The sequence below is a fragment of the Aythya fuligula genome, chromosome 3, assembly GCF_009819795.1.
Source record: "Aythya fuligula isolate bAytFul2 chromosome 3, bAytFul2.pri, whole genome shotgun sequence".
NCBI classification, from domain to species: Eukaryota; Metazoa; Chordata; class Aves; order Anseriformes; family Anatidae; genus Aythya; species Aythya fuligula.
Window position 1 is genome coordinate 21,927,173 of NC_045561.1, and position 26,638 is coordinate 21,953,810.

The following is a 26,638-nucleotide window of genomic DNA, read 5'->3' on the forward strand; positions in this document are numbered from 1 at the left end:
GCACAGCGAGTGTAAACAGGTTAGTAGGCCTGCCACATCTTTATTGCTACAGGTTTGGCAAAGGGGCAGTCTCCAACCTTCGGTGGAGTTTGAGGCAAAAGGATAATAATGGTTACGATAAAAAGTGATGAACAGCAAAATTAGGAAAAGCAGTCAAAATATTTCAGGGCTCTCAGAAAAACCTGTATCTGGAAGGTACTGAAAAAAAACTTGCACTTGGCTGGTAGGCTTGCCTCTGACCCTGAAGGAGTGCTGTGCAGGATGTGATGGTCCCGTTTGACCTACTGGCATGGACACAGTCGTTCTCCTGCCACTTGAAGCCTAAGGCTACTACACACAGCTACCATGACTTGTGGTTCAGTTCACAGAAGTCTCACAAATAGGGTCATTCCTTGTGCAACGTTTGATGGAGGTGAAGGTAAAGTGGTTTCTTGGTCAACAGTTGTAATTTCTTCCTTTTAAAGTCAGTGGGTTTTTTGTACCTGTAAGCACAAGAAAGTAAATTACTGCAAGTCCTAATGGCTATGAGGAAGATGAAAGCACACTAGGAAGCCTGTCCTGTCCTGATCCTATTACCATAATCTTTAAATACATCAGATGAGATTTACTGGAACAACAATAAATGGATTTACAGGAAGAAATTCAAAGAAGTACTCCAGTTACCAAAGATTAAGTTAAGCACTCTTCCTACAACTGTCCCCACCTGCAAGGTTCACTCCTTCCTGGAAAGAGAAAGCAAACACTCAAAACCCTCACTTGACAGACCTTCACCCACGCAGTAAGGTTAGGATGCACATCATAACTGATGTGCACTATAACTGGCTGATGCATTTCTTTACCTAAGTGAAAAAGCAAACAAAAACCCAACAACAACCACCTAACACTGCTTTGAAGTGTTCCTAAAAGTCTATTTCAAATCAGAATCCCATGTCTCAATTCATATTTCCTGCACAGAAGTCCTGTATCAGAAGATCATGGAAGTTCAAAAATTTTTTTTTTTTAAGTACAGCTGATCTGACATTCAAGCAGACATCAAAATGAAAATCTCCCCTACAGAATCTGTTAAACTGATACAAAATTCAGTTACAAACACCAGCATTTTATTTGGAAATATATATATATATTTTAGAAAGATCTATAGCTATTTTGTTTGTCTAAAAGCATTTTATCTCCCCTTCTTTATTAAAAATAGAATAGTCCTCCTGTAACTTAATCTAATGAGTTCATTAAACCTTCCACAATACAAGCTGCACATCCTAACGGAAGGATAGTTCAGTTCCTCTGGCATCGGCATCTAATAACTGCAAGTCACTTACAGTTCTATAACAATTGCCCCGGGTTTAATTTCATCCATCTCCATGAAAGCAAAGCACTTGGTGCTAGTAAACCTTTTCTTAGGCTTGTAGTGTTTGAATTCAAAGAAAATAGCTGCACCTAAAACAGAAAATGGGTTAATAGTGAAGTTAGCAATTATGACCAACAGTTATCCTAATACTTATCCGCAATTTAAGATGCTCTACATATATTGGATGAAATTATTTCCAACGCTTTAGTAATTTACTTAAAAGATACACCATGTTCTTACAATGCTCGTCATCACAGTCACAAGAGCTTGTACTCTTCACTCAATTATTCACATCCAGTAACTAAAAGCGTCACAAAGAAACTCTATACCTGTGCAGCAGAGCAGACTGCTGCATTTTTATTTGTTTTCATTCATTCCTCCCTTGTCTGCAAGTCATCACAGTGACCAATTTGGAAAAGATAGAATACAAACATCTATTTTTATCCTTGTCTGGATCTTGAGCCCTGCAGCAGCTTGGGCATGGCCTGTTTATTAGATAGGAGCAACCTTCTACCCACACTTCCAAAGCTCCCGGGCCCTGCTTCTGCTACTTCATACCACGTACCTTTTGTTAGTTTTTCAACATGTTTCTGAATCTCGATGTCCACATTAAAATGGACATACGTGTCCTCTTTCCTCAAAGCCACAGGAGTATCTTGCACAGGAGTCAGATCTATCCCATTCAAATCTGCAGGAAAGAAATGGCACGAGAATTGGGAGAAGCTTCTCAGACTTTAAGGTTCTGCTTCCTTTAAGATGCTTATGAATCAATCCTCATACTCTCACAAAAAGTTAATGTCCACCTGGACGGAGAGGGGTAATCACACCCCTTCACAGTCAGTGAGTTTTATCTTTTACCGCAACGTGAAAGCAGGTAGAGTTCTGACAGTTTAAGATGAGAATTTGGAGTGATTCCCATTTTTAAGGGGACATTTCTGTCTGCTGCCAACAAATGATTCCGTTCCCTCTGCAGGCAAGATGTCTGCAGGGCTTCAGAACTGCCAGCGGAACCAGCAGAGAGTTTTATGCACCGAAGGTGCCCCTCTGTGCAGGTCAAAGCTGGCACAGCTCATACAAACTGCAATCACTGCAGGCCCCCCTGCTTTGTTGACTCGATGCAACAAAATCATAGAATCATTTAGGTTGGAAAAGACCTCTAGGATCATCGAGTCCAACGGTTAACCTAGCACTGCCAAGTCTACCACTAGACCTTGTCCCTAAGAAACACTTCTACATGTTTTTTGAATACCAGGGAATGGTGACTGAATTACTTCCTTGGGCAGCCTGTTCCAGTGCTTCACAACCTTTTGAAGAATTTTTTCCTAATACCAAAATTAAACCTCCCCTGGCACAACTTGAGGCCATTTCCTCTTGTCCTATCACTTGTCGCTTGGGAGAAGAGACTGACCCCAACCCTGCTACAACTTCCTTTGAGAAGTAACGGAACTGTAGAGAGTGGTAAGGTCTCCCCTGAGCCTCCTTGTCTCCAGGCTAAATAACCCCAGTTCCCTCAGCTGCTCCTCATATGACTTGTTCTTTAGACCCTACACCATCTTCAGGGCCCTTCTTGTAGCAAGGGGCCCAAAACTGAACACAGCACTCGAGGTGCAGCCTCACCAGAGCCGAGTATGGGGGGACGATCACTTCCCTAGTCCTGCTGGCCACACCATTCCTGATACAAGCCAGGATGCTGTTGGCCTTCTTGGCCACCTGAGCATGCTGCTGGCTCATGTTCAGCTGGCTATCGACCAGTATCCCCAGAGCCCTTTCTGCCAGGCAGCTTTCCAGCCGCTCTTCCCCCAGCCTGTAGCTCTGCTTGGGGTTGTTGTGCCCCAAGTGCAGGACCTGGCACTTGGCCTTGTTGAACCTCACCCCATTGTCCTCAGCCCTTCGGTCCAGCCTGTCCAAATCCCTCTCCTACCCTTGAGCAGATCAACACTCCCACACAACGTAGTGTCATCTGCGAACTTACTGAGGGTGCACTCTATCCCCTCATCCAGATCATCGATAAAGATATTAAAGAGGACCAGCCCCAGTACTGAGCCCTGGGGGATACCACTAGTGACCAGCCTCCAGCTGGATTTAACTCCATTCACCACAAACAAATCTTTGGGTCAAGATTAACTGGATTTAACTCCATTCACTACAATTCCTTGGGTCACCATGCATTCTCTCTCCTGTTTTTTACAGTCAGAGGCACAGGGGGCCACAGGTTGGACCCCAGCTGTCAGCACCAGTTGCGCTGCTCAGGCACAAGCCACCAGAGACAACACTCTTTCTGCTGAGGTTGGGGCCCTGAAGCGCTGCTGAACACACTTCTTTCAGGGAATGGAAAGGGATCACCAACATGGCAGCAGGAACATCTCTCTGCTGATCTGCAGGACAGCAGCCTAATTAAAAACAAAACAGAACAAAAACACACACACACAGACCCACACACAACAAAAACACCCCAAAACAAAACAAAAACACCAAGGAAAACCAACAACTAATCACCCTAAGACTCCTTATAATATGGACAAAATGACCTTTTTGAGTCACTTTTACTCAACAAAAATCTTAAAAAATAAAGTTTAAGGTCACCATTACTAGAAGAGGTGATACACCCCCTACACACACCTCTTTTGACACTAGTTTCCTACATCATTACTTGGCAGCTGCTGTTTATAAGAGTTTGCTAATGAAGTGCCACACGTTAACGGAATGAGTGGTTGGGAAAGCAAGTCTAGAAATACAGCCTCCCTCAGCTCCAGAAAGGAAATGAAAGCTAGCTCTGAAGACAAGCAACAATTTTAACAATATGCAGTAAGTTAGGACTGAGAAACACTTTGGTGGAAAGGAACAACGAATGTTTGCTTTACAAATTCTGGTAAGTTCCAGGATCCAACGTTAGAACCCTGTTAGCGCTGGTATTTCCCTGTTGGCCAAGAAAAACTCAGCATGAAAGAATTAAGTTTGATTAAACCCACATCCATCCAGCTAGCCTCACCACTGAAGTCACCCGTCCCTCAGCTTTCTGGCATAGCGGAGGCAAAGAAAGATCCAAAAGTGACTAGAGAAACGGAGCCTGACAAATAGTTACATAAGCTAAAAATAATGCTGCATACTTGAGGCAACACCATAAACACAAATACTGTGCATTTCTAAGACTGAGAACACAAAAAGGCAGTTGTATCAGCTGAGGAAGGCGAGAGTCATGTTCCAGCTTCACTGCTGAAAAATGATCCCAGGAAGCAGGATTAGGTAAGGCTCCCTGTGTATGTACGTTGGCAGGTAGCATCTGAGAACATCGCTGGGATTCAATGCCGTGACCCCCACTTCTGACACAGAACTTGTCCAGCAGGTGAAGCAGCCTGGTAACGCAGGCATCACATCCCTACACTTGGGACTAATAGCACGTCGAAAGAGGATATAGAGAAGGTCGCTGTCACAACTGAATAGAGGCTGCCACCAACGGAACAGAGCTCAGCTGCAAGTTTTTATCTGATAAAGAAAAATCATACACCTCAAAAGATTGTAAAGATGAGCACAAGTCAAGCAGGATGGATAAAGGTACGCAACTCTGACTACAGTGGCTTCCTTCTAAGAAACGGGGATGAGACAGATGCTCCTGCCAGAAAGACTGAATACCAAAAATCTCAGCCTCAAGCAAAAGCCATCAACCACGTTGTTATCTGAAACAGTGAGAAAACCTCACCTCGCATATCCGCAGCTGACAGAGACACAGGTTCTTCCAGACTCACGGAGACTCTTGAGGAGGGGACAGTTAGCCTAACACATGAGCTGAAATATTTCGGTGCCAAGGCTGGCACTTTAAAGCTTTACTTCTCAACTTCATACCCATTCCTTTTGGTAAGAAGATCTTTGTTTTACTAAAAAGTTGGCCTAATGATAGGGCAAGAATGGAGCCAGTGGGCTGTGGTTTGCTGTCTCCAGGAAGCCCAGAGACCAATATGCGCTGGGGAGTACAAGCAGTCCAAACAGATCTGTACTTAAGAGTCAGCTAATGGAAGTGAAAGAGAGAAGTACGGTCTGCCAAGTCACTAATACTCGTCCTCCAGCTTGGGGAAGGCACAGCTGAGCGCTTCTCCTGCAGTGATTCACCTCCCAGTATCTCCCAAATACAGGATTTTTCCACCCTCGAAAAAGCAGAAGCCTTAAGACCACAACAATAAATGCAGGCCCAAACAAACACTTCTCCCTGCAGGTTGAATAAATAAAAAATGCTACTTTCAGAAAATACTTTCTGCAAACTAGAAATGAGGAGCCAGGAACAGAAATCATTACCCTTTACACTGACTGTGATGTAAGGATCAATGCACTGCCCAGCATCTTTCAGACCAATTTTCTCTATGTTGATGGTGAGTAATGTCATCCCGGGTTCAGATGGCAATCTGGGTAATAAAGTACCTGAAAAGAGTAAAACACATCATTAATCCTTTGAGTCATTTTACAGCAGAGGCCTTGCTCACTCCATCACCTCTCATGGAAGAGGCTGTTTTCCAACGGAGTGCCAAGCCCAAGGTTTCTTATCCCACCAGCACACAGTGTGTGTCTACGCATTAAATGACAGATTTCTAAGTCCACATCAAAAAAGCAAACAAGCAACCCCAAAAAAATCAGGACTGCCTCAGGTTAAATGAATTTGTAAAACAAAACAAAATAAAAATTAAAAAAAATGTCCTAAGAACAGAGAAAAGCTTTGTTTAAAGTGTTCCTTCTTGCTCTCATGCAGAGTAACTCATGCATGGAATTCAATTTATATAGTTTTTCAGGATTAAATTTGGGAAGCTGGATTCAATCTGCAGCTGCAGGAAGTTCAGACACATAATCAAGAGTACCCACCCCGCTGAACATGACTTGGCTTCATGCTGAACATTTAGGCTGGGAGAACAAGGAAGAAAATGGCATTGTTGCGAATCCCACTGGGTGCAAGGGAATCAAAAGAGACATTCTTAATTATCCAAGTTGTATTGATCTGTACTTAAACGGAGGAGTAAAAAAAATGTGTTTGAATCCCTCAAGTTTCCTGCTGCATTTAGGAAGCAGTTCCTAGCTCTTCATCAAGAAAATTTAGGATCAGGTAATCTTTGTGGTCACACACTGTGGACAATGCATGAGAATCCTTGTAGAGTTGAGGAAGACAATGAAAATGACAAGAAAACAAAATTACCCAAACTTACTAAAAGCCATAAAAAAATAAAAAATAAAGAGAGATTCTGTAATCAGTAGAGGGACAGCTTCTTCATGTGGATTTTAAAGAAAACTGACAGGCTTCAGGCCTGTCTCTGGTATTAGATGAATAAGCTCCAAGACAAGAAATGCTCAGACTCATGAGCAAGTTTAATCTAAAGTTTTGTTTTTCTAATTAAAAAATAAAATGTTATCCCAAGGCTTGAGATCTAAACAAAGTAATAATTTCCTTTGGCAAGTCCAATCTGGGTTTTCTTTGATCCTTTTTTTCCCCCGATCAAGGCTTGAAAAGCTGGAGAACTGAGGAATTTTCATCACATTAGAGGGACTAGCTTTAAAAGATGGGGCAGTGTACTCAGTGCTAGCACTACAGACTCAGCAAGATCTTATGAGCCCTTCTGCACTCAGTCCCACGTTCAGGACCACCATCAAGGTCTGGATTCCCATCTGTGAGACACCACGTATCTGTAACTCCCTGCCTTGGCTACCAGCAGAGCCATGACCCCGAGGTACCGCCTCTGTGGACACTTTACAACACGTCATGGCCGAATTTGACCCACTCTTCTGAAGTAACGGGACAGACTTCTGACCGTAGTATACGATATCTTGAAAAGTGAATTTATTCGACAGCATCCCTTTCTGCCAAGAAGCATACACAATCTAGTTCATCTTGCTATATCACTTGAATAGCTGTTAAAAGCCAAAGTTTTTATTACAATCTAATGGAAGGCAAATAAGGGCCTTCTCTTCAGCACAAAACTTTGGTCTACCGCCTTTCAGTTGTCTCCGAAAAGCAGCATGCCCTGCCAAGAGAGACGAACTGTAACTTCCAGTTTTCCTATCCATCTCTGAAATATGCTAAGTGACGGGATACTTGACACACCAAAATCATCTATGAGATGTATCAGACTCTGGTACTTACTATAAAAATTCTGGTTTGAGAAAAATTCTTCTGTTCTTGAAAAACGCTTTCCAGAATGTATGAAATTCCAGAATTGCAATGAACAAAAAGTCAAGCCCACTTCCAACAGGTAAGGGGACATTGTGACAGACGGTCCTTAAGGAATGTGTTCTCCTTGCTGCCTCAGCTGGAGTCACATCTAAACCAGCAATGGACTAAAGCAGCTGACTGTAACCTGTCCCACATGAGCCACGATCACCCATCACACTGCCCGTCTTCTGCCACAGCTTGAGCCCGTAAGTCTTCAGCAGGCTAATTCTGAGGTTTTTCATGAGGATAGTACCAGCCATTTCCAGCACAACTGCAGGAATTCATTGCCAGAGAGGGAAGAGAGCATCTACATTTTATTTTATTATGTATTGTTAGCGTCCTCCTACAAGTGCGTTTCAGATGCATGAAGGTGAGCCAACCTAATAGCTCACTGCCACCGAGACAGAGGTGCCTGGTCTCTCCAGACCCAGCCCCCAGTTCAGAGAAAGGGGAAAAGGTGACGGGTCTCCTGCTGGGTTCACAAACAGAAATGGGCCACAGAAGAATCTCTTGTCAGCACAGCAGTGGAATAAAGTAGTATATAACCAGGAGAAAGGCAGATGGGAAACCTCAGCTGGCAGGGACAGCAAGACCCTGGTCAATTCGTCTTCACACAGCACAGAAGTGTAACTACATGTGTATATATATATTTTTTTTTTAATGTAAGATTGCTCATCGAATGTGTATTCCACTAAAGAAAATCTAGCTATTCCTGCCTTTGGCTACTCTACAAGTCAGCACATCTTTATTAGCACATTAAGACTTCTGGAGAGCAATGTAACATATGTCACCAAATAAGAGTTTCCCTTTTCCTGCTACTGAAGGCAGATAAAACCAACCCCTAGATGCCTAGTACCATGTTACTGAAGGCTGTATTTTGAGCTTTGAAAGCAACAGCTGAATGACAAACATTACAGCTACATGACCATGATCAGAGAAATAACAGTATGTACTAAAATGTTATCATCATACCTTCATTGGCTCCTGGGTTAGATGAATGGTGCAATGTGATAACGATGAAGCCATGCATGTAGAAGACAAGACAATGGTCAGTTAGACAATAGTTATGCACTACGGATTAAAGGCATATTGAAGCAAAGAGTGCAACACTTCTCTCAAATCAATATGTGAAGTCCATTTACCAGGCTCACCTCAGATGGCTGCAAGTTGCTTTTGCTTAAGCCTCGTCACCCACAGAAAGAGCAACCAACTAACATCCCATAAGGTCAGAAACGCCACACAAATTTACATTCATCAGGGAAACAAGATCTGTTTTCAACTCATACAGAAACACCCTAGGGGTTCAGATTATCATAGCTACAGGGAGGTTTACCTTAATGCAAAAAGGTTCAGAGAAGTCAGACAGACAGTTCATGAAGTAGATGACAATGTAAAACATCAGTAAGAAGAGGTGTGAGCAACTCCTCTTAAAAGCATGGTTTTACCAAGGAATAATTCTGTGAGAAAATATATATTTCAAACCTCCCTTCTTTCGGATTTAGTTACTCTACTTCTTTGAGAATAATTTAACTATAGACAAAACCTGCCTACAGTCAGCTTAGATTCTTTCTTAAGCACAGACACCGTCTCTACGTCTGTTATATGCACACAGTGCCAACAGGGTGCACGGAGGTAACTATGGTAATAGTCACAACCTGATTGATTCACAGGCATATCACGAGCTACTCAAGATATCTCTCACTTTTCCCCCAGCTTACACCTTAAATAACCAGTGTGCTGAAAAGTACAGAAAAAGAACCAGAAGTATGCATCTCCCTTTTCCTTGAACTTGACATCTATCTACCTACCTAGAGTTGTCAAAGAAAAAAAAAAATTAATACTTAATACCATGCAGGAAAAAAATGTAATTATGCACATTAACATAATCAAAAAGACTTTAGAGTTTGACATACACACACACACGTACTCAGAGGAAGCCTTAAATGAATTTTCCAATAGGTGTTATACTATCTCTTTCAACCATAATTCCAGTTCTAGTTTCCCTATTTGTTATCTCCTTCTTGAAATAAGAAGGCTGCCAGCCTGCTCTGCAACTAGAAATTTGTTTTTACTGCAAATAAACTACATCAGGAATGAAACAAAAAAAATAACAAAAAACAGCAACAACAACAAAACTTCTGTTGTGACTTCCTACTTCTTTACCTATTAAATTGTCAAAAGTTGAGGCTCCAAGACGACCTCCTCCAGAATCAGTAGGTATATCCACTTATAAAATGCTTTCGTGTGGACAAGCACTAAAGTTAGCAAACCAAAGCTACTCTTCTTTCTCCTCCCCAAGCTTGACTTTAGTCCAAGCTATTGTCTCACCAGATGACATAACAGAAAACTAACCAGCAACAACTCCCCACATCTCTAGCAGGATGTGATGCTCCTTGAAGGAGCAAATATTGCCACAGTTTCTATCTGAATGTGGTTGGAACACTTCACATAATATGGTTAAAAAAGTGCATGGAATGCACAAATTATATGAGGTAGCTGGTACTGCCTCACAGATTAGGGGTACAACTATTTGGAATAGGAGATAGTTTGCTGAGGAAAAAAGTCCACAGGTCACTTTTGTGGTTTTCCAATACAGGACTAGAGTTTCCAATACAGCCTGGTGCTCCTCATCCAAACTTTTAAAATCACAGGTGGAGAAAGAGACAGAACTTACACATGCTGTATAGGTTGGTATGGCAAGGCTGGTGCCCCTACCTGGAACTCTAGCAGGAAGCGAGTCTGGAGACCCTGCTCCAGCTCCTCCTTCCTCATCATCCTCCTCAAACTCCAAGTGTTCCTCTTCTCCTGGTGCTAAAATCTTCCTGTGAAATATGAAAAAAGAGCGAGACCAAAGATCACTCATCATCTCGCTTTCAACTTGCACATCAGCAACTGAGTATAGAACAGGAGCACACACTTTAATGTCATTTCACATTAGCTACTACTGTAGAAAGCTTAGCTAACTGCTGTAGAAAGCTTTCTGCTACACATAAAGCACAAAGTCTAAAAACAAGAGAAAATACTGACAATTCCAGAGAGATGTAGGGCCTACCAAATACTGATTTTACCAAAAGCAAGGGCTTTGGTTTTAGTAGTACCTAGAAAACCTGAATTCAGAAGTTCTTTTTTAACCAGTTTACCCAAAGTAATGCAGCAAGTAGGTGGCTCTAGAAGTTCTCAGGTCTCACATGCAGCAGTTCCCAGACCATGCCCGTTCAGATACCTATGCGTAACACACAGTGACACAGTTCTCTCTCTTACCTGAGTGGGACAGGCTGAACATCAAAGGGGAACTCCTTATTGTAAGTGAGGATATTCTTTAAGACTGCAGAGAAAAAAAAAAAAACAACAGTAAGAATCTATTTTCCTAAATAAGCATTAATTCTACCACTTTGCACAACTAGGTCCGTTCTCATTGCAACTTCACAAAACAATTTTAAAAGGATCAGATCATGGCCATAAAAAAAAATTTCTCATAATTTAAACATCAGTACAGACCTGATGAGTCATGTCACTACAACTTTCATACTGGGTAACTGTGACTGCAGTACTTAACCACCACATTTATACAGGCAGGGAAGATAAACGTAACAAGAACTAAAAGCACCATGAGGAAAAGCTACAGGCCCCTGAGGTAATGGTAGCAACCTTGGGTAGCTATTGAAGCAAGGGTGATGTTGTTACTGGAATCGGCTCCAAACAGTCTGAAGTCTCCAGAACTGACATGCTTAAGCATACAGGTACCTACCCTGCACATTCAGAGAGCCACCGTGGGAGTCCAAGAATGCTGGTAACACATAACTTAGTTGAGATTTCCTACTTCCTCCTGCACGTGGAGGGTAGATTTGCAAAGTTCAAAAGAGACACAGAGCAATATCTGAGCGTTAGATCCAGAAACGTTGGCTATACCTTCCAACATTCACTGTAATACCACAGCTTTGCCATTTGCATTAGGACCTTACTCAAGTTTTAATAATCACAACTTTAGCTTTTATTTCTGAAAGCATTAACTAGTAAAAGTTGTATTTCCAAAAGTGTATAAAAGAAATAAGCATTTCACAATGGCTAAAAGGCCTAAAAAGAGAAGAAAGCTTGCAGAGAGAGGCAGTCCCTATCAGAGAATGAGGATCCTGGCCTGGGCAGGGGAGGCAGGAGGTATTAAGAGCAAGTCCTCTCACTGGTCTCACTTTGCAGTAAGCCCTCTCAAAGCACATTTTTGAAATCTCCCCTTGGAACTTTTGGAGGAGAACAAAACTGTGTTAAAGCAGTGCTAACATAACACAAAATCCCAGACGTACTTACACACCAGCTATGTTTACAGAACCACTGCTAGGCCCTTTCTGTCTCTGCGTGTTATAACTCAGCCAGTATAGCAGGAGAGCTTCTCTGTCTTTCTTCATAGTCACATCACTCCATGTGGGCTCCATCATTAGCTACCAGACATCCAAACGCTACTGTGAATAAAGAACCCCTCAGTAAACTATACATAGACAAACAAAAAACCTTCCCAGTCTTTACTGATCTTTTTTTTCTGATTTCTTTACCATGACCTGAGAAGGTGGATGCTATCTGATTCCAGGGGGACCCAATACATACATACAGAGAGAGCTTTAAGTTGTCTGCTGTTAGATGTGTGACAGACAAAACTGACGCCAAGTCTCTCCTTCTCTCAAGGCTTCTGCCCTGAGGGATCAGCAAGGCAGATCTCAACAGGGTGGCAAAGAATCGCAGCCGCTTCCCAACAGGAAAGTGGCTGATTATCAGCAGACAACAGCCTCCCAGCACAGCTCAGGTTCAGGAAAAGAAGGGATTTTATCTCCCTCTGAATTCCCCTGCTCTTGGAAAGCTCTATCATACCAAGACAAAAAGCGAAACTGCCCCAAATAGAAAAACGTCAGTAAAGTAATATCTCATACAGCTCAGAGGCACGGCATACAGAAGTGACAGAAATTGCAGTAGTTCTCCTTCCCTCTTCCAAAGTTTGGTATGCACTAGGTTCTGCCCTCTTCCCGTAACCGGCTTCTCCCACGACACAAATGAACATCCCCTAAAAAAGCTTTCTCAGAAATAATCTCAGTTATCACTAGAGGGCACAAAGTACTCCAGCAATATGAGCATCATGAGAAATAGGTGGACAGCTTTACAGCACCTGCAATGCACAGGTAGGCATACACACTCCTACCGCAAAGCTGCGCCTACACACTTGTTGGCATCAAACCTGCTTCTGGCAGTTCAGCGCTTTCCAAATTCCCAGGGACAGTATTAACAAAAATGATGCTAAGTGTTCAGATCAGAAACACTTCTGGCAATACCACCCAAAATCTCTTGCCTTTTTGCAGCAGAGCACTGTGGATCAAGTTTTTAGAATGCATTCAACTCTGTTTAGTCACTAATAGCAAGTAATTTTGCAAAGTCACAATACTGGGATTTACTAAACACACCCCTTTAAACACATCATCAGGATAAGAACTGGATCTGCAGCTCTCAGTCTGATGAAATATACAGAAGCAATGCAACATCCACCCTTCGAGGAAAAGGAAAATCCTCTTTACACCTCTCACAAGCTACAGTTTCAGTTGATTTAAATCAAAGTTATCAGATAACAGGAAATATGTTAGGTTATAACGAGTAGGAATCTCCTTCGCAACACTGCATAAGACACCCACACTTCAGAGCTACTTTTATTTATGTATTTATTTTTAAGTGTGCATGTCTTCTGGAGTAAAGAGGACTTCCCCTCTGTAATGCTGCTGCTTAGAAAATGATTCACAGAAAGCTTGCAGTTTGTGTAACTAAAGGGCAGATCCCCAGCAACGTGCCTTGTATTTATGCTGCTTTTACAACAGAAATCTTTTTTAAAGACTGTTCTGCGCCTTCCCAAATACACCTTCTTGCCGGTGTTACTCTCATGCCCAAGGAGGTCACCGAACCGACCCACCAAAACACATGGTTTTCAGCTAGAGCAGTTCTGGATCCACTTCATCTCATTTACACACAGATGCCAGTACTGGCACACAGCCTGTCTAATTCTAAAGTGTGTTATAACACCGGCATAAGCCTTAACAAGAAAAAGATCTGCAAGATCCAGAGTGTGGGCAATGATTTCACGCAGCATAATCTCAAAAGAACTGTTTGTATGTATGGACTCTCCGGTAGCATTATCCTAGCACAAGAGATTCAGTGACAAATCCTAGAAACAAAGCCAGCCAACAGCTTCAGTGCAAAATGCAACCTTAACAATTATGAAAAGTTAGAACCTGACAACACAGGGAAAAAAAAAAAAAGTAAATCTAAGGGCCCTGGTTGTTAGAACACCACCAGAAATAAATTTCTCAGCCATTTTGACCACTTCAGGCACAAAAGTAATTAAATCAACTGAAATTGTGTGAATAGCTGTTTTCATTCCACCCTAACAAAACGTTTTGACCTAACAAAGGAATTGCTTATTTGCATTGCCAGTCCTTTTATTTTTATTTTATTTTATTATTATTTTTTTTTTTAAAAAAAGCTTTTTCTTCTGGAATGTAAGAAAAAATTGACAACAGACAAATTAAAACACTTCACGGGGTGTTTTTTGAAATTACTTGTGTTGGCCTGATTAAGATTTACCCTGTTCAAGATATACTTATAAACCATAAAACAAAGGCACAATTCAGAGGGAAAGAACAATCCAAGCCAGAGAGCAACATCAAGGACATCAATGGTGAATTGTTGTTGCAGAAGCACCCGTTCTCCTCCAAGGAAAATAACTCAGTGTCTTTGAAGACTGATGGCCACACACTCTTCTTCAGTTTTAATATAGTCGCTTGTTGCATGAAGCGCGGGTTGAATGCGCTTCACGCTGGTGAACATTTTTTTGACAGCTAGAAATCAATTCTCTGATGAAGGGGACTCTTGCACTGTAACTGAAATACTGGCTTTCAAGAAAAGGAGGCATTTCCAGGGAAGCTTTACCCTTCAATATTCATTTCCTTGGATTTGTAAATGAGTCTTCTTCCATCATTCAGTCACTCAAAGGCCATTTACCTAATGGAGTCTAAGATCTACAGTCATTAAACTACTTCAACAATTAAAATACTTCGTAAACAGAATGTGTACCGATAAAATAATCCCAAATCAGACAATGCAGAGGCAAAACATGCAATATACAGAGTGAGAAAAAACTCATACTTTTAACACACGGTTAAGACTTTCCTGAGTTTATGGTCTTCACAGACCCAACAGTCCTGTAGTGTACCTCCACTCTCCTTTTTCGGGGAACAGTTTAAAAGCATCTGGACTCGATATTTTTGTACAGACCTTAGGAACCTCTCAGTTCAATGTCCTGCTTCTCCACAACCTTCTCTGTAGGATGCTGTGTTAGTTACTTAGAGAACGGGGACAGAGAAACTGCTTATTCATCAAGTGGCAACACTGCCTGCACATCATTTTTATCCCCAACATCTCCCTAAATGATACCGTTGTGAAAAGAGCAAAATAACCCCCTTTTTTTCCCATCATGAAAGAAACTCTTCCACGTCTCCCGTTCCCCAAGAACAACAATTGTCAGCATCCAGGATGATACTGCTTAGATGTGGAAGCTCTGATCATCAGGATACTTTGCGAATAAAGCAACCAGTGTTACTGGAAGGAAAACATAGCAGACAAACAGATATTTCCTACATGAAAAATTTACTTCTGGATTGACATACCAAAAATTGACCCAGGATCAGATTGGAAAAAAACAGCCACAACACAAAACCCTTCAAAGACCGACTCTCATCCTCACTTTGACTCCTAATTTTGTTAGTCTTATAACATTACTGTGGTTAAGTGGCAAGTGATCGACTACCATGAGCACAAATAAAATATTTTCAGAAGACAAATACATTCAATGCTGCAAGTCGGAAGACCACAGAGCGTTGAAATTCAGTTCAAGTAAGTTATGTGCAGGTAAATTTTCCATCTGATTACATAAGGCACAACTGATAGCCTAAAGTATGATTCTGTGTGAAGTCAGCAGTACCCAAAGAATTACTTGAGACAAAAAGACTAATACATTATCTGAAACATTAGGGCTACTATACTTTGAAGTTACCCACATTAAATTCCTTAATACACATCAAATTCTGCCTATGTGGTAACAGATATTTGGAAGAACTATCTAAAAACAACATTACTGTCAAACCACACTGTGGTCAGTCAGTATTCATCCCGCTGTCATATTTTCCACTGGTGAATGTCACTTACTTGAAATACAAAGATACTACTTACTTGGTTCCAACTTCTTCAGATCCTCAAGCTTAAATTCATCCTGCGACTGGGTGGACTAGGACATTACAAAGAGAGTGTTAAATCTGGGTATGCCCTTTTCCCTCAGAAAAAGCTATCACATCTCATAATAAGCATGCAAGCTGTTCCCTTTATTCAAGCATACCAAGTTACTTCAAAGCTACGTCTTAAAAAAAACAAAGCAAACTACAACAAAACGAAACAACCAAACAAAACCTCCCTGACTGAGGCTAGGTTCACAGATGAGGCAGAAAGTTAGCTACTCCTCATTTATCAACAAAAACGTATCCCATGTTCCAAGTTCTAATACAAGATAAAAAGATTTAAATGAGCTAGTTCATTTTTCATACTTACCATGCACAGGAACATTTGGACAGAGGGACTTACTTTAAACTCTAGCCCAGTCAAGTTGTTCTGAAGTAATATCACCTCTAAGACTGCAAAAGTGATGCTCCCACAGGAGCCCACATTGTTCAAGGCTTAACTCCAGCATTGTAACACTAGCAGAAGTTACAGTATACAGGATATGTCAGTATTTTGTTAAGCCTAAAAGCTCACCACAGTGATTCTCATCTCCACCAACCCTGATGATGAAGCTTCTTCATCTGTCTAGTAGCACATCTGCTTCTCTGAGCAAGCCTATTCAACTTACTAACTCAACAGAAAAGGTTTTATCACCTGGGGCATCGTGTAGACAACCTGGAAAGTCCAAATGTTCAAGGAGCTGTTTGTTCTGTTTCCAGAAGCTTTAGCTATGCCTGAAGACACAAAGCTGTCTAAAACCAGCATTAATTACCTATCACCAAAGTATGAAATCACATGGGAAAGAGAACTATACCTGTAAAGCTGCACTTCTCAGTTCCAAGCATGTTGCAATTTTAGCTATGGTTTTCTGAAAAGAAGAAAGAAAATATTGAAATTGTGTTCTTCCATATTCACATTCTTCTTTAATTCTTCTTGTTAAAATTTTCCCTTTTAGGGAATTGTAGGGTACAATCCCAACAGACCAAGTCAGCCCCCCTCAGAGTTTACAAATGCCCAGTATCTCAGCACTGAAAAAGCATGGTCCACTTTTGCAGGTTTTGGTGCAAAATGAAGTATAAAGGTAGAGTATGTTTCTGAGTTTTTATTTTTGTAATTTGCTAAGACACTTCAAGTCTGACAGAAGCATGAAATAGACTTTCTTGGATTCAAACTTGCCAGCTAAAATACCCCTGAGCAAAACTGTGAAGTAATTTCTCATCTTTATTTTAAAATGTAGAAGGAAAGAAAGAGCTTCATAACCATCCTCCACTAGCAGTCCTACTTTTAAGACAGTGCTACTGAAGCTTTTATGCTTCACAAAAAAAAGAAGCTTGAGGAGCAGCGGTCACATTTGTTTCTATTACTAGCAGATGAAAAACATCAAGAGGAATTCAAACAATGTAACTGGCATCAAATGGACACACCTGCATGGTTTATTTTACTGTTTTTGACCACACAAGTTTGTTCGTTAACCAAAAGACTTTAGTGAAGAAAAACGAAGTCTATATGCAGAGATAAAATACAATTCCAAACAGTCTGTGGAACATTTAGAGGACAAGAGAAACAGCAACAGTGAAGCTATAAAGAAAAGTAGTTCATTTTCAAAGTTTTCCCCCAGAAGGAAGATAAAACTTGAAATATGCACGAGAGACTCGTTCTCTCCTTTTAAATCAGACAGTATCAAAAAATAGCCCTCCCCTTAAGCTAGATGCAAGGGGGAGGCAAAGATTTCCTAGAGTACAGCTGTAGCAAAGAACTTCAAGGGCAGGAGCATCTGGCAAGTTATACGGTATCAGTCGGAAGCCAGAACTTCCCTTTACAGGAGGGTTATGTTTTAGGGATGTGTTTTAGGACTACAAGAGACTCGTAGCAGCATGTACGATACTGGGCATGCTTTCACAGCTTCTTTTGCCAGTCATCTGCCCTGACTTCTGCAAGGGGATATCAGCTGCTTCTAAATCTGCTCCTAAGCCACCACCAGCTCAGTACCCTGGGCTGACAGCTAAGCAGCTCCAGTGTCGGTTTGCTGTATGCCACGCTGAAAGAGCAAAGGAGCTGATCTGTAAGCAGATCGGTCATCACTACCTCACGGGCAGAGCCAACAGACGGACTGTGTAAAAGCCTCAGATAGCTGATTTCTGTCAGCCACCACGGGCTCAAACTTCCAAAGCCTCCCCAGCTGGTTCTCTCTTCTAAGTGCTGTGTTACAACACAGCATTAATCCGCTCTTTACATCCTTGCAGTTTATGTTACTGCCCCTTGTAACAGAATCTTTAAAAGTTCTTTTGAGCACCTTCCAGGAAAGCAGTGAGTGACATGTGCATTATTAGCATGGGGCATTCATTGTTCTTTCCTCTGCCTAGGATATGCAGTGGTGTCTTGTTTGGGAATTTTAACATTGGGCAACCTGACTGCATGCTTGCATGCAACATGGCAAAGTAGAAATATTATGGCTCATCATTTCTGCGGAGCTTAATTCCACAGCCTAGGTTCAGTCAACAAACTTCTACCTCTCTGAAATCAATTCTGCCACATAACAGAGATTTACAGCTGCGTTTCCAGCACAGATTAGGAAAACAGATTTCTGAAAAGGAAAGGAGCACATACGAATGTCCACGCACTGTTTTTGTAGATGTACATACATATTCAGGCTTGGTGCGAGGACATCAGGCAGTACTACAGAAGCAGATTGTCAGTCCCTAGGCAGAGCACACACTGCATCCTTCTCATCAGCTGCAGTGTAACATAAGGAATTCCTTTTTATATGAGAACATCTGGAAAGATATGGTTGCAAAGGTACAATCTCAAAGAGGAAGGTGTGAAGTAATGGATAAAAGAAAGGAATGCAAAGAAGTTCCCTGGGGAAGGGAGGGGAAATCTCTGAGGCTTGCCTGCAACTGCATGATTTGCAAAAACCCAGCTGTTCCTATGGCTCGAGTGTTCATGGCTGAGCAAAGAGCATGCCAGTTCCACGTTAGATCAAACCCCCTTCCAAATGCACCAGAGAAGGAGAGCTTTGAGTAAGTTTGCAGGGTGCCAGCACAGCCTCAGTGCCCCACTATGGAATCAAAACTTGTGAACAGATTTTCACACTGCTCTCCTTCTCGCCATCTTGTACACAGAGCACGAAACCCACACTATAAGTTAGGTCTCAAGAAAGACTTCTCATCTCCAGTCTCGTTAGTTAGCTCACTGATAAGCTCTGCAACAGCACCATTCCCAATCCTGCAGATTCTTAACTCAGTATTCTTAGAACTGCCTGAACTAGGTAACTCGTGACAGGACAAACAGCTGTACAAAATGTGTGTCTTCTGGCTCCTGGGGGCTGAAGGGCAATAATATCCCTAGAAACAGATTAATTGAAGAGAGTTTGGGAGTCTTAAAATAGTAAAGAATAGGTTTTATATGGAATCTATTGAAATATGGCAAGCTCCCAGCAGGCATTATTCATAACTATTTTTTTAAGGAACCACACCCAACCCAAAAGTTAAAAATGCAGCTAAACACTGCTATCATTTTCAGCTGCAACTATCCCATGCAAAAGCTCATTTTTGCAGCAGGGAAAACATTCTGCATCTCATTAGAAAGGCTGAAGTCATAATTAATTTTGCTAGATTAAAGCGGTTAAGAATCAGTTTAATGTAAACTGGTGATTAGAAAGGAAAATGTCAGTTGATCTTGTAGTCAAGGTTTCTTCAGTGCAGTTGTGTGAGTAATGACTGTGCTAACTGTAAAGCAGTCAAAGATGTTTGCATAAATACGGAGCCAGAGCAGAGTTTGGCTTTAAAGAGAGGTCTAGGCTGTTAGGAGACCAGTAGTTCAATGAATCATGCTAAGACTGTGCAACAGTGCTCGTATTTCAGCAAGTTACCATTGCACAAAAAGCATGATTTTCCAATACTGCACAAAACCCAGCCTAGCACAAAAGAAAAAAAAAAAAAAAAAAAAAGCTACACAAGAAACAACAATTGCGGTTAGCAGAGGGCTTTAAAGGTCAAATTTACTGCACAGAGAACTGGGTGACGATAGCTATAGCTGAAGGAAAGCTGACAGCTACGGCCAAACCGAACTGCATCGACTCATGTAGCAAAACGCAGTGATTAATCATGAGTGAAGACATCATTTTAGAGAATGAAGGTAAAATAAACAACAGCAGGATGCAGATGTTAAGACCGAGGTTAAGTCCATCGGTAAGAGTATGTTAATATCCCATATTCGCAGCTTCTAGGTGATGAAATTGCTGCACAGCCTCCTTAAAACTGTTGCAGAGTAACTAGATTTAAACACAATGATTTGTTGTTTACTGTATTTCTCTATAGTCCTCAACAAAATGAAGGTGCAAGACGATGGAATCTTTCAAAACAGATTCCGGATTGATAGCAAAAAGTCAAGCTGTACAAATCTTGAAATGTCTAAATCCTTATCATAAATTCTACATTTACTGTAAAGTAAATAATAACGGGCTCACACTACATCTAAGAAAGAAATTGGTACTATCTATCAAGTTCTGTTAGATTACCAGGCTGAATGACCACGTTAGCAAGTAACACGCCATCAATTAAAATGTAGCCATAGCTGCACTGTACCACCACCTGTGATGCATGAAGTAAACCCAAACATGTTAAAAGTTTATACAGACAGACAGGACTGAGGATTTGAACCTAGTCATGCCCTTTCCTTGTAGTGGCAAAGCTAGTAGTTTTCCCCCTGTACAGAAGAATCACTGCTGAAATCCATCTTCTTCATGTGTAACAAGAAACAGCAACAATCTCACAGGAATTCTCATCAATATTTACAGTCTTTTAAAATAACACCTAGCTGTAAATCCACACAAAGATTGGAATGAGGGTAGACCAAGCAACTGGAAGTCATAACTAGATTCACAAACTCGCCTTCTCCAATCTATGAAATGCCATCTGCAGCCTGGGCTTGTGAGATCAGAGAGATAAACCCTGAAGTGAATACAAATATGCATTCAAATAAAGAAGGGCTCCTACATGACATACAGTACCTGGAAAAGACAAGATATTAGGGAATAAGAAACTTTCCAAAACCCAGAAGAAATAGCACACTGGTGGATGCCTCAGCAGGAACATTTCAGCAAAATTTGCCGTTTAACCATGGACATTTTTGAGGGGTGGCAAGAGAGAAGATATACTTCTAGTTAATTAAGCTGCTTGAAAGCCTAGAAGCATGCTGAACTCTACTCCTAGACATTGAATGAATGGTAGCAGTGATGATAGTAATTGCTCATAGTCGTAAAGTTATACCAACAAAGCTCCTGCAGAGATAGGGAACACCAGGAGAGCAAGGAGCTGTCAGACTACAAGATTTTGCTGTACAGAGTTTCACTGAAAGCAACAGCATAAATATTAAATAAATAAATAAATAAATAAAACAAAAATTATAAAATGTAAATATTTTTAAATACTTTAAAATTATTTAAAAATTGTTACTATAAATTTTTATTAAAAATAAAATAAACACATTCTTAAAATGATTGAGCCCGAAGGACAATGAAATACCTAAAGGAAAGCAGAAGGCAGCCGTCTCATTTGTTGTGACTAGCATCACTCGTGATAGAGGAGGGAAAGAGAACATTCTTACTGAAAGACTACACAAAATGTTGGAGAACTTGGCTACATGCATGTTGCTAATGAAATAGGCATCACAATTTGAGAACAAGGCTCAAAATTTAAGTGCATCAACTGATGAGAAGAGAGGAAAGCAGAGAGATAAATACAGGTATCATTGTGCAGGGATTCAGAACAGCCACTCCAAATTTCTTCTTTTGGAAGACTCTTTCCTTAGAACATGATTGCAGTGGTACAACTTGCATCTGAGGTCGTTTATCTCTGCTTCCTCAACCTCTCAGGCCTTTCCTTGTGGCTGATCTCACTCATTTCCACCATTAGGTCCTTTCTCTACAACTCAGGGAACATCTGGAAACAAAGTCCTGTGTCATTATGGCGCTATACCCTCAGGAGATGGTACCTCTGAAGTGGTGTTAACAGCTTCTCCTGCACGAAATAACCATATTTTCAAAAGCAACCACCGAGGGGAAACATGCAGTAAAGGGGAAACATGCAGTAAAGACAACTATAGCTGAGAGCATTAGAAAAAGATACCAGCAAAGGATACAGAGCAGAAATGATCAAAGAAAAAACATCTGTCCAATGTTAACAAGGATCCTTCAGATCATGAAAGGTGCTTCCAACCCTTCTCCAAGATTGTGACTCAGTTTAGAACTATCATGAGCCTTATCCTCTTCTTCACAGAAGGTAAAGAGAACAGTGGAGGCCAGTTCTTTGCTTTCTTTTGTTGGTACATGTCAAAGAAACATTTACAAGCCACTGACAGACTCTATGTAAAGCTGTATTTCTTTGTGATAAATGAGGCATTGTGTTTTGTTTTTTTTTAAACACATCAAGTTCATCTCCAATTTCTGTAGCCAAGACCTGTTGTCAGGACTGACATTTCCAAACACAGATCCCACTACTCCAGCACCCTTTAACCATACATTGGATTCTGGGCTAGGAAATGTCACTGCTCAGGCAATGCCGTTGCACAAACAAGTGATCTTACCATCTGGAAGTCTGGGAATACAGGCATTCTCTGATTCAGTATTCCTAATAAAAACATGGTTTTATACAAGGTACTAAAGTTTAGCAAGACCTCATATTCCAAAATATTTCCTTTTATTTTGCTGAAGATGTTTGAGTTTGTTGGACCTTAGCTAGCATTTTCTTGTTAAATCCTGCCATCAAATTGCATCAATATGATGCTCAGACAAGAAACAGCCTTTTAATCTGAGAGGAGAGAGGAAGGAGTAAAATCAGCTCAATATTTTGAAAGATTATAAACAAGGAACATTGAGACTAGTAGGGACTATTCTGCCAGGACTCTTCCCAGTCAGGTGTTACATGTTAAGCTAAGATTGTCCGCACACACCCTCGATGGCTGCGGCTCAAGACAATTTGTATTGAGGCTTCACAACATGAATTGTGCTAATGTTGTATATGCAAGTTATCAAAAGGTCACCCACAAAAAGAAACACCCAGGTTATGAAGGGCTCTGGCACATGAGACTTTCAGTATTACACAGCAGGGCATCTGTCACATCTAATGACAACAACTGTTTCAGCCACTCTGGGCTCTGCTTGTGTTTTTGCATACTATGGGACGAAAAAAAGGTGTCACAAGGCTCTGGTCTGCAAGACAGAAAGAACAATATACCACATCAACACCCCTGAGTCAAGTTCCTTGTCTGAGCAAATGGTAACACTTACCTTTTGATCTTCTGTGAATTCTGAGTTGTTGTGCTGAGACTGTGCCTCCTTTTGTAGATGTCTCGCTAATCTGGGGAAAGGGGGAAAAAATCGAAGAGTGAGAACACAACACAGAACCCTGCCGTCGCTGCCACCACCACCACCATCTCCTGAAAGTGTGCCAGCAGAAAGGTTCACAGACTGCTGCTCCAAAAGGTTTCTTTTTCACATGTATGGCAGGCCATACAGAAAAACAAAACAAACAAAACACAAGTCAGACACAGTAAGTGCCTACATTAGGCAGGAAAGACCACATATATAATGTGTCTTGAAGAAAGAACAGGTATGAACGATCTAACCAACAGCCCCTTTTATAAGCACTGACTTTTTTCCCTCTCTCCATCCCTTTTTTGCATGTTTTGTTTTTTTTTTTTACATAAAGTATACTGCTTATGAAAACAAGCCCATGTGTTTCTCATAGAGAATTTGATGGTCAGGAGAAGCGGCTGCAGGCATAAAGAACTGGTACCCCAGGTACTGGCCACACACCCTCCCACCATGAGAGACCCGGGCACCTTGGCTGCTGTCCTCAGGGTGCATTAGCTCCCATCTGCCCCCATCAGCATCATATGCAGTGCCCAGCCTCCACCCGTTACCAGCACAGAGACCGGAGTACTGAGGGGTTTGGGAACTAACAGTCAGCAAACAGCTGGAGAAAGCAAAAGGAAGCCAGAGAGGGAATCTATGGGAAGAGTCACGGCTTCCGTTTGGGGAGGAAGGGGAAAATTAAACAAGCAAAACTGAGCAATTGTTGTCATTCTCTGCAAAAATATACGTATGTATACGTAGATACTTATTTAAAGGCAGTGCGGAGGGGCGTTGAGGGGAAAACTCAGGCAAAACAGCAGCATTTGGGACACCCCAGTGTACTTCCACCTTGTACTGCTATACTATTAGGGGAATTCAGCTTCTCACCATGGGTGCGGTGGGCACCAGTCTGTTTGGGGGTGGGGAGGGAAGGTTAGAACAGATACGTACACAACAAGAGGCTGCTGTCAAAGCCTGTGGCAGGAACAGACACCAGACCTCAACTATTTCTTTGCTGTTTTCCTTAAAATAAGCCCTATTAAAAAGACACAAGGATTGAAGCTCCTGCAGCTTTCAGCTAGCAGTAGCAAAACAGGGTTCCAATGGGACAATGTAACTTCACAGCTCCGTGCCATAACCTTTGTTCGTAATGGGGAAAAGACGGTGGCAGAGAAAAGTCACAAAGCACAAACACGCTGGAACCCAAACACACAGTCAGTCCCTCGGTGCTGCCCTGGCGGTATAACGTGGGTGATAAACAGCAAGCTGTGTATGTGCACTACATAGGGCATTTAAAACCAACAATTTAAGAAAAACATATCACCATAGCAGCGATACACCACCCACAACAGACAGCATCACAGTACGAACAATTCCGCAAGCACTAGTGACACAATGCTCTTTCCATTTGTCACCAATGAAAAAAAAAAAAAAAAGAAAACACCACACACCCTAATCCACATCAATGCATCTGGTGTCCCACTTGAAGCTTGTTCAAAGCTGGATCGGACCAAGTTCCACAGACTGGAGTGTTCGACACAGAAGGTGCTGCTGGGGGCTCAGGGGGCTCTCATGGGATTAAGCACCCGAATGAGCAAGGGCTGATACTTGCAACAAACCTCCCGGATCATCGACCTGGGCAGATGTAGGTCCCCCTGGACACGGGAGGCAAGTGTTCCACACCTGTGTTCTAAGTCAGCGGCCATTAAACCCCTGAAAGAGACTAACTGCAACTCAAGAAGATCTTTTTCAGTGTCAGCGAGCTCATCATAACCAGTTTATGCCCAGCCTTCCTACACTGATCTGTACCGACCTTGGCAACGCCAGCAGCATCCAGCCAGCCCACCAGCACGCTCATTACTCCCATCTCAGGTTGCCCTTTGAAAAGGTGACAGCACGAAACCATGCTGTTATATCTCCAGAGCTACGTGGAAGTATCTTGCTCTGTGCTGCTTACTGGCACCTTCTACTCTAGAGATCGAAGTGGTCACTAATCCACCTGCTGTACCTAAAGGAGGTGGATACGCACACTGAAAAGGTTCTGCTCCTTCCCAGGAAATCCCTGCAATCTTTTGATCTTCTCCTCCCTTTCTTCTTCCTCTGGAGCTGCAGAGTTCATCTACTGACTTCTCTGTTCAGTAAAAAAGTCACTGATCAAGCTTGCGAGAGTAACTTACAGTGTGGCTACCAAGAGGAGCTTTCTAACAAAGATCTCACACTGCTACAAAGCCAGAATAAAGCCAGGGCATGGAGATCACCTCACTTCTCATCAGACATGAGTGATGCTGGGAGGCAGGCAATATACGCCATGCTTCATCTCCTGAACTGGGCTGCCTGCAGACATTTAGTGACCCTTCTTCTTAGCGAAGCAGGCTCAGACTGGGAAGCCTTTAGGCTTTCCGTTCTGAGGGAAAGTTGTCAAATGGAAGTGACTGCTGGTGCTCCCAAGGTGGTCTGAAGCATTAGGATCCTACTCCGCTCCTTGCAAGTGCCCAGGTAAGGGCAGTTATTTAACTTTTTGAGGGATGTTTTTCCTTCCTTTACGTTAGGAAGTTTTTGTCATCTGAGACACGGATCTGGAGAAGATCCCCGTGGCAAGGTTTGCAGTAACGGCCTGGCCCCGATCCGGAGCCCAGCTGCGGACTGCAGATACCTGAACCCACAGCATCCTAACCACGAGCTGACGAGGCCGGGGCACCTCAGGGCTGGGGGCACCTCACAGCACCTCAGCCGTCAGCACCGGGACGCTCCGGGCAACAAGTGCGAGCCCCCTGCCCCCCCTCCAGCACAATCCCACCCGCACAAGCCGCCTTGGGAGCCCCCGGGACAAGCTCCGAGCCCGCCGGGCCCCTCGCTGCCGCCGGGGGTCCCCGCCCGGCGCCGCCCTGCGCTGCCGGCTGCGTCCCGCCGGGCCGGGCGCCATGGCTGCCCGCGGCCGGGCTCCCCCCACACACAGCCCCGGGAGGGGTCCGGCGGTGCCGGGGCGCCCCGCTCCGCCCCCCCCGCGTTGCATAACGGCAGCGGGGCCAGCCCCGGAGCGGGGGGGACCCGGGGCACAAGGCCTAGGCCCCGCGGCCACCTGCCCCGCCCTGCCCCGGCCCGGCCCGGGGCCCCTCGGCGGGGCGCCGCGCGCTGCGTGCCCGCACTCACATCTGGTACTCGTCGATGGCCTCCACCAGCTGCCCCCAGGAGTCGAAGTCGGTGCCCTTCCTGAAGCTGGCGCCCCAGCGCTGCAGGAGGCTCCGGGCCGCCTCCGACATAGCCCCAGCACTAGGGCACCATGCTCACCCCGGGACGGGGCACCGGGACTGGGCACCGACACCGCCGGCACGGCACAGCCCAGCCCGGCCCGGCCCGGCCCAGCCCCGCCGCGGCGACAACCAAACGCGGCGGCCGCCTCCCGCCAGCGCCGCCCAGCGAGGGCGGCTGCGCCGGCCGCGCCCGCGACATCGCTACCGGG

The 26,638-nt window shown here is 43.0% G+C and overlaps 1 protein-coding gene across 3 annotated transcripts; it reads right to left on the reverse strand.

The window, feature by feature from the left end:
* Positions 1-26,552, reverse strand: AIDA (axin interactor, dorsalization associated). 3 transcript variants are annotated; one of them, XM_032183925.1, is made up of 11 exons: positions 26,329-26,551; positions 23,113-23,182; positions 16,639-16,692; positions 15,783-15,837; positions 10,791-10,854; positions 10,245-10,351; positions 8,502-8,513; positions 5,633-5,755; positions 1,911-2,033; positions 1,317-1,434; positions 1-482 (listed from the first exon to the last, which is right to left on the reverse strand). In XM_032183925.1, exons 1-11 carry the CDS (start codon positions 26,436-26,438, stop codon positions 386-388), a joined length of 933 nt encoding a protein of 310 aa, XP_032039816.1. In that variant the 5' UTR covers positions 26,439-26,551; the 3' UTR covers positions 1-385. The 3 variants fall into 3 exon arrangements, with proteins under 3 accessions (XP_032039816.1, XP_032039817.1, XP_032039818.1); XM_032183926.1 differs by lacking the exon at positions 8,502-8,513 and having other exon boundaries at positions 26,329-26,552; XM_032183927.1 differs by lacking the exons at positions 5,633-5,755; positions 8,502-8,513 and having other exon boundaries at positions 26,329-26,552.
* Between the last annotated feature and the right edge of the window lie 86 nt (positions 26,553-26,638).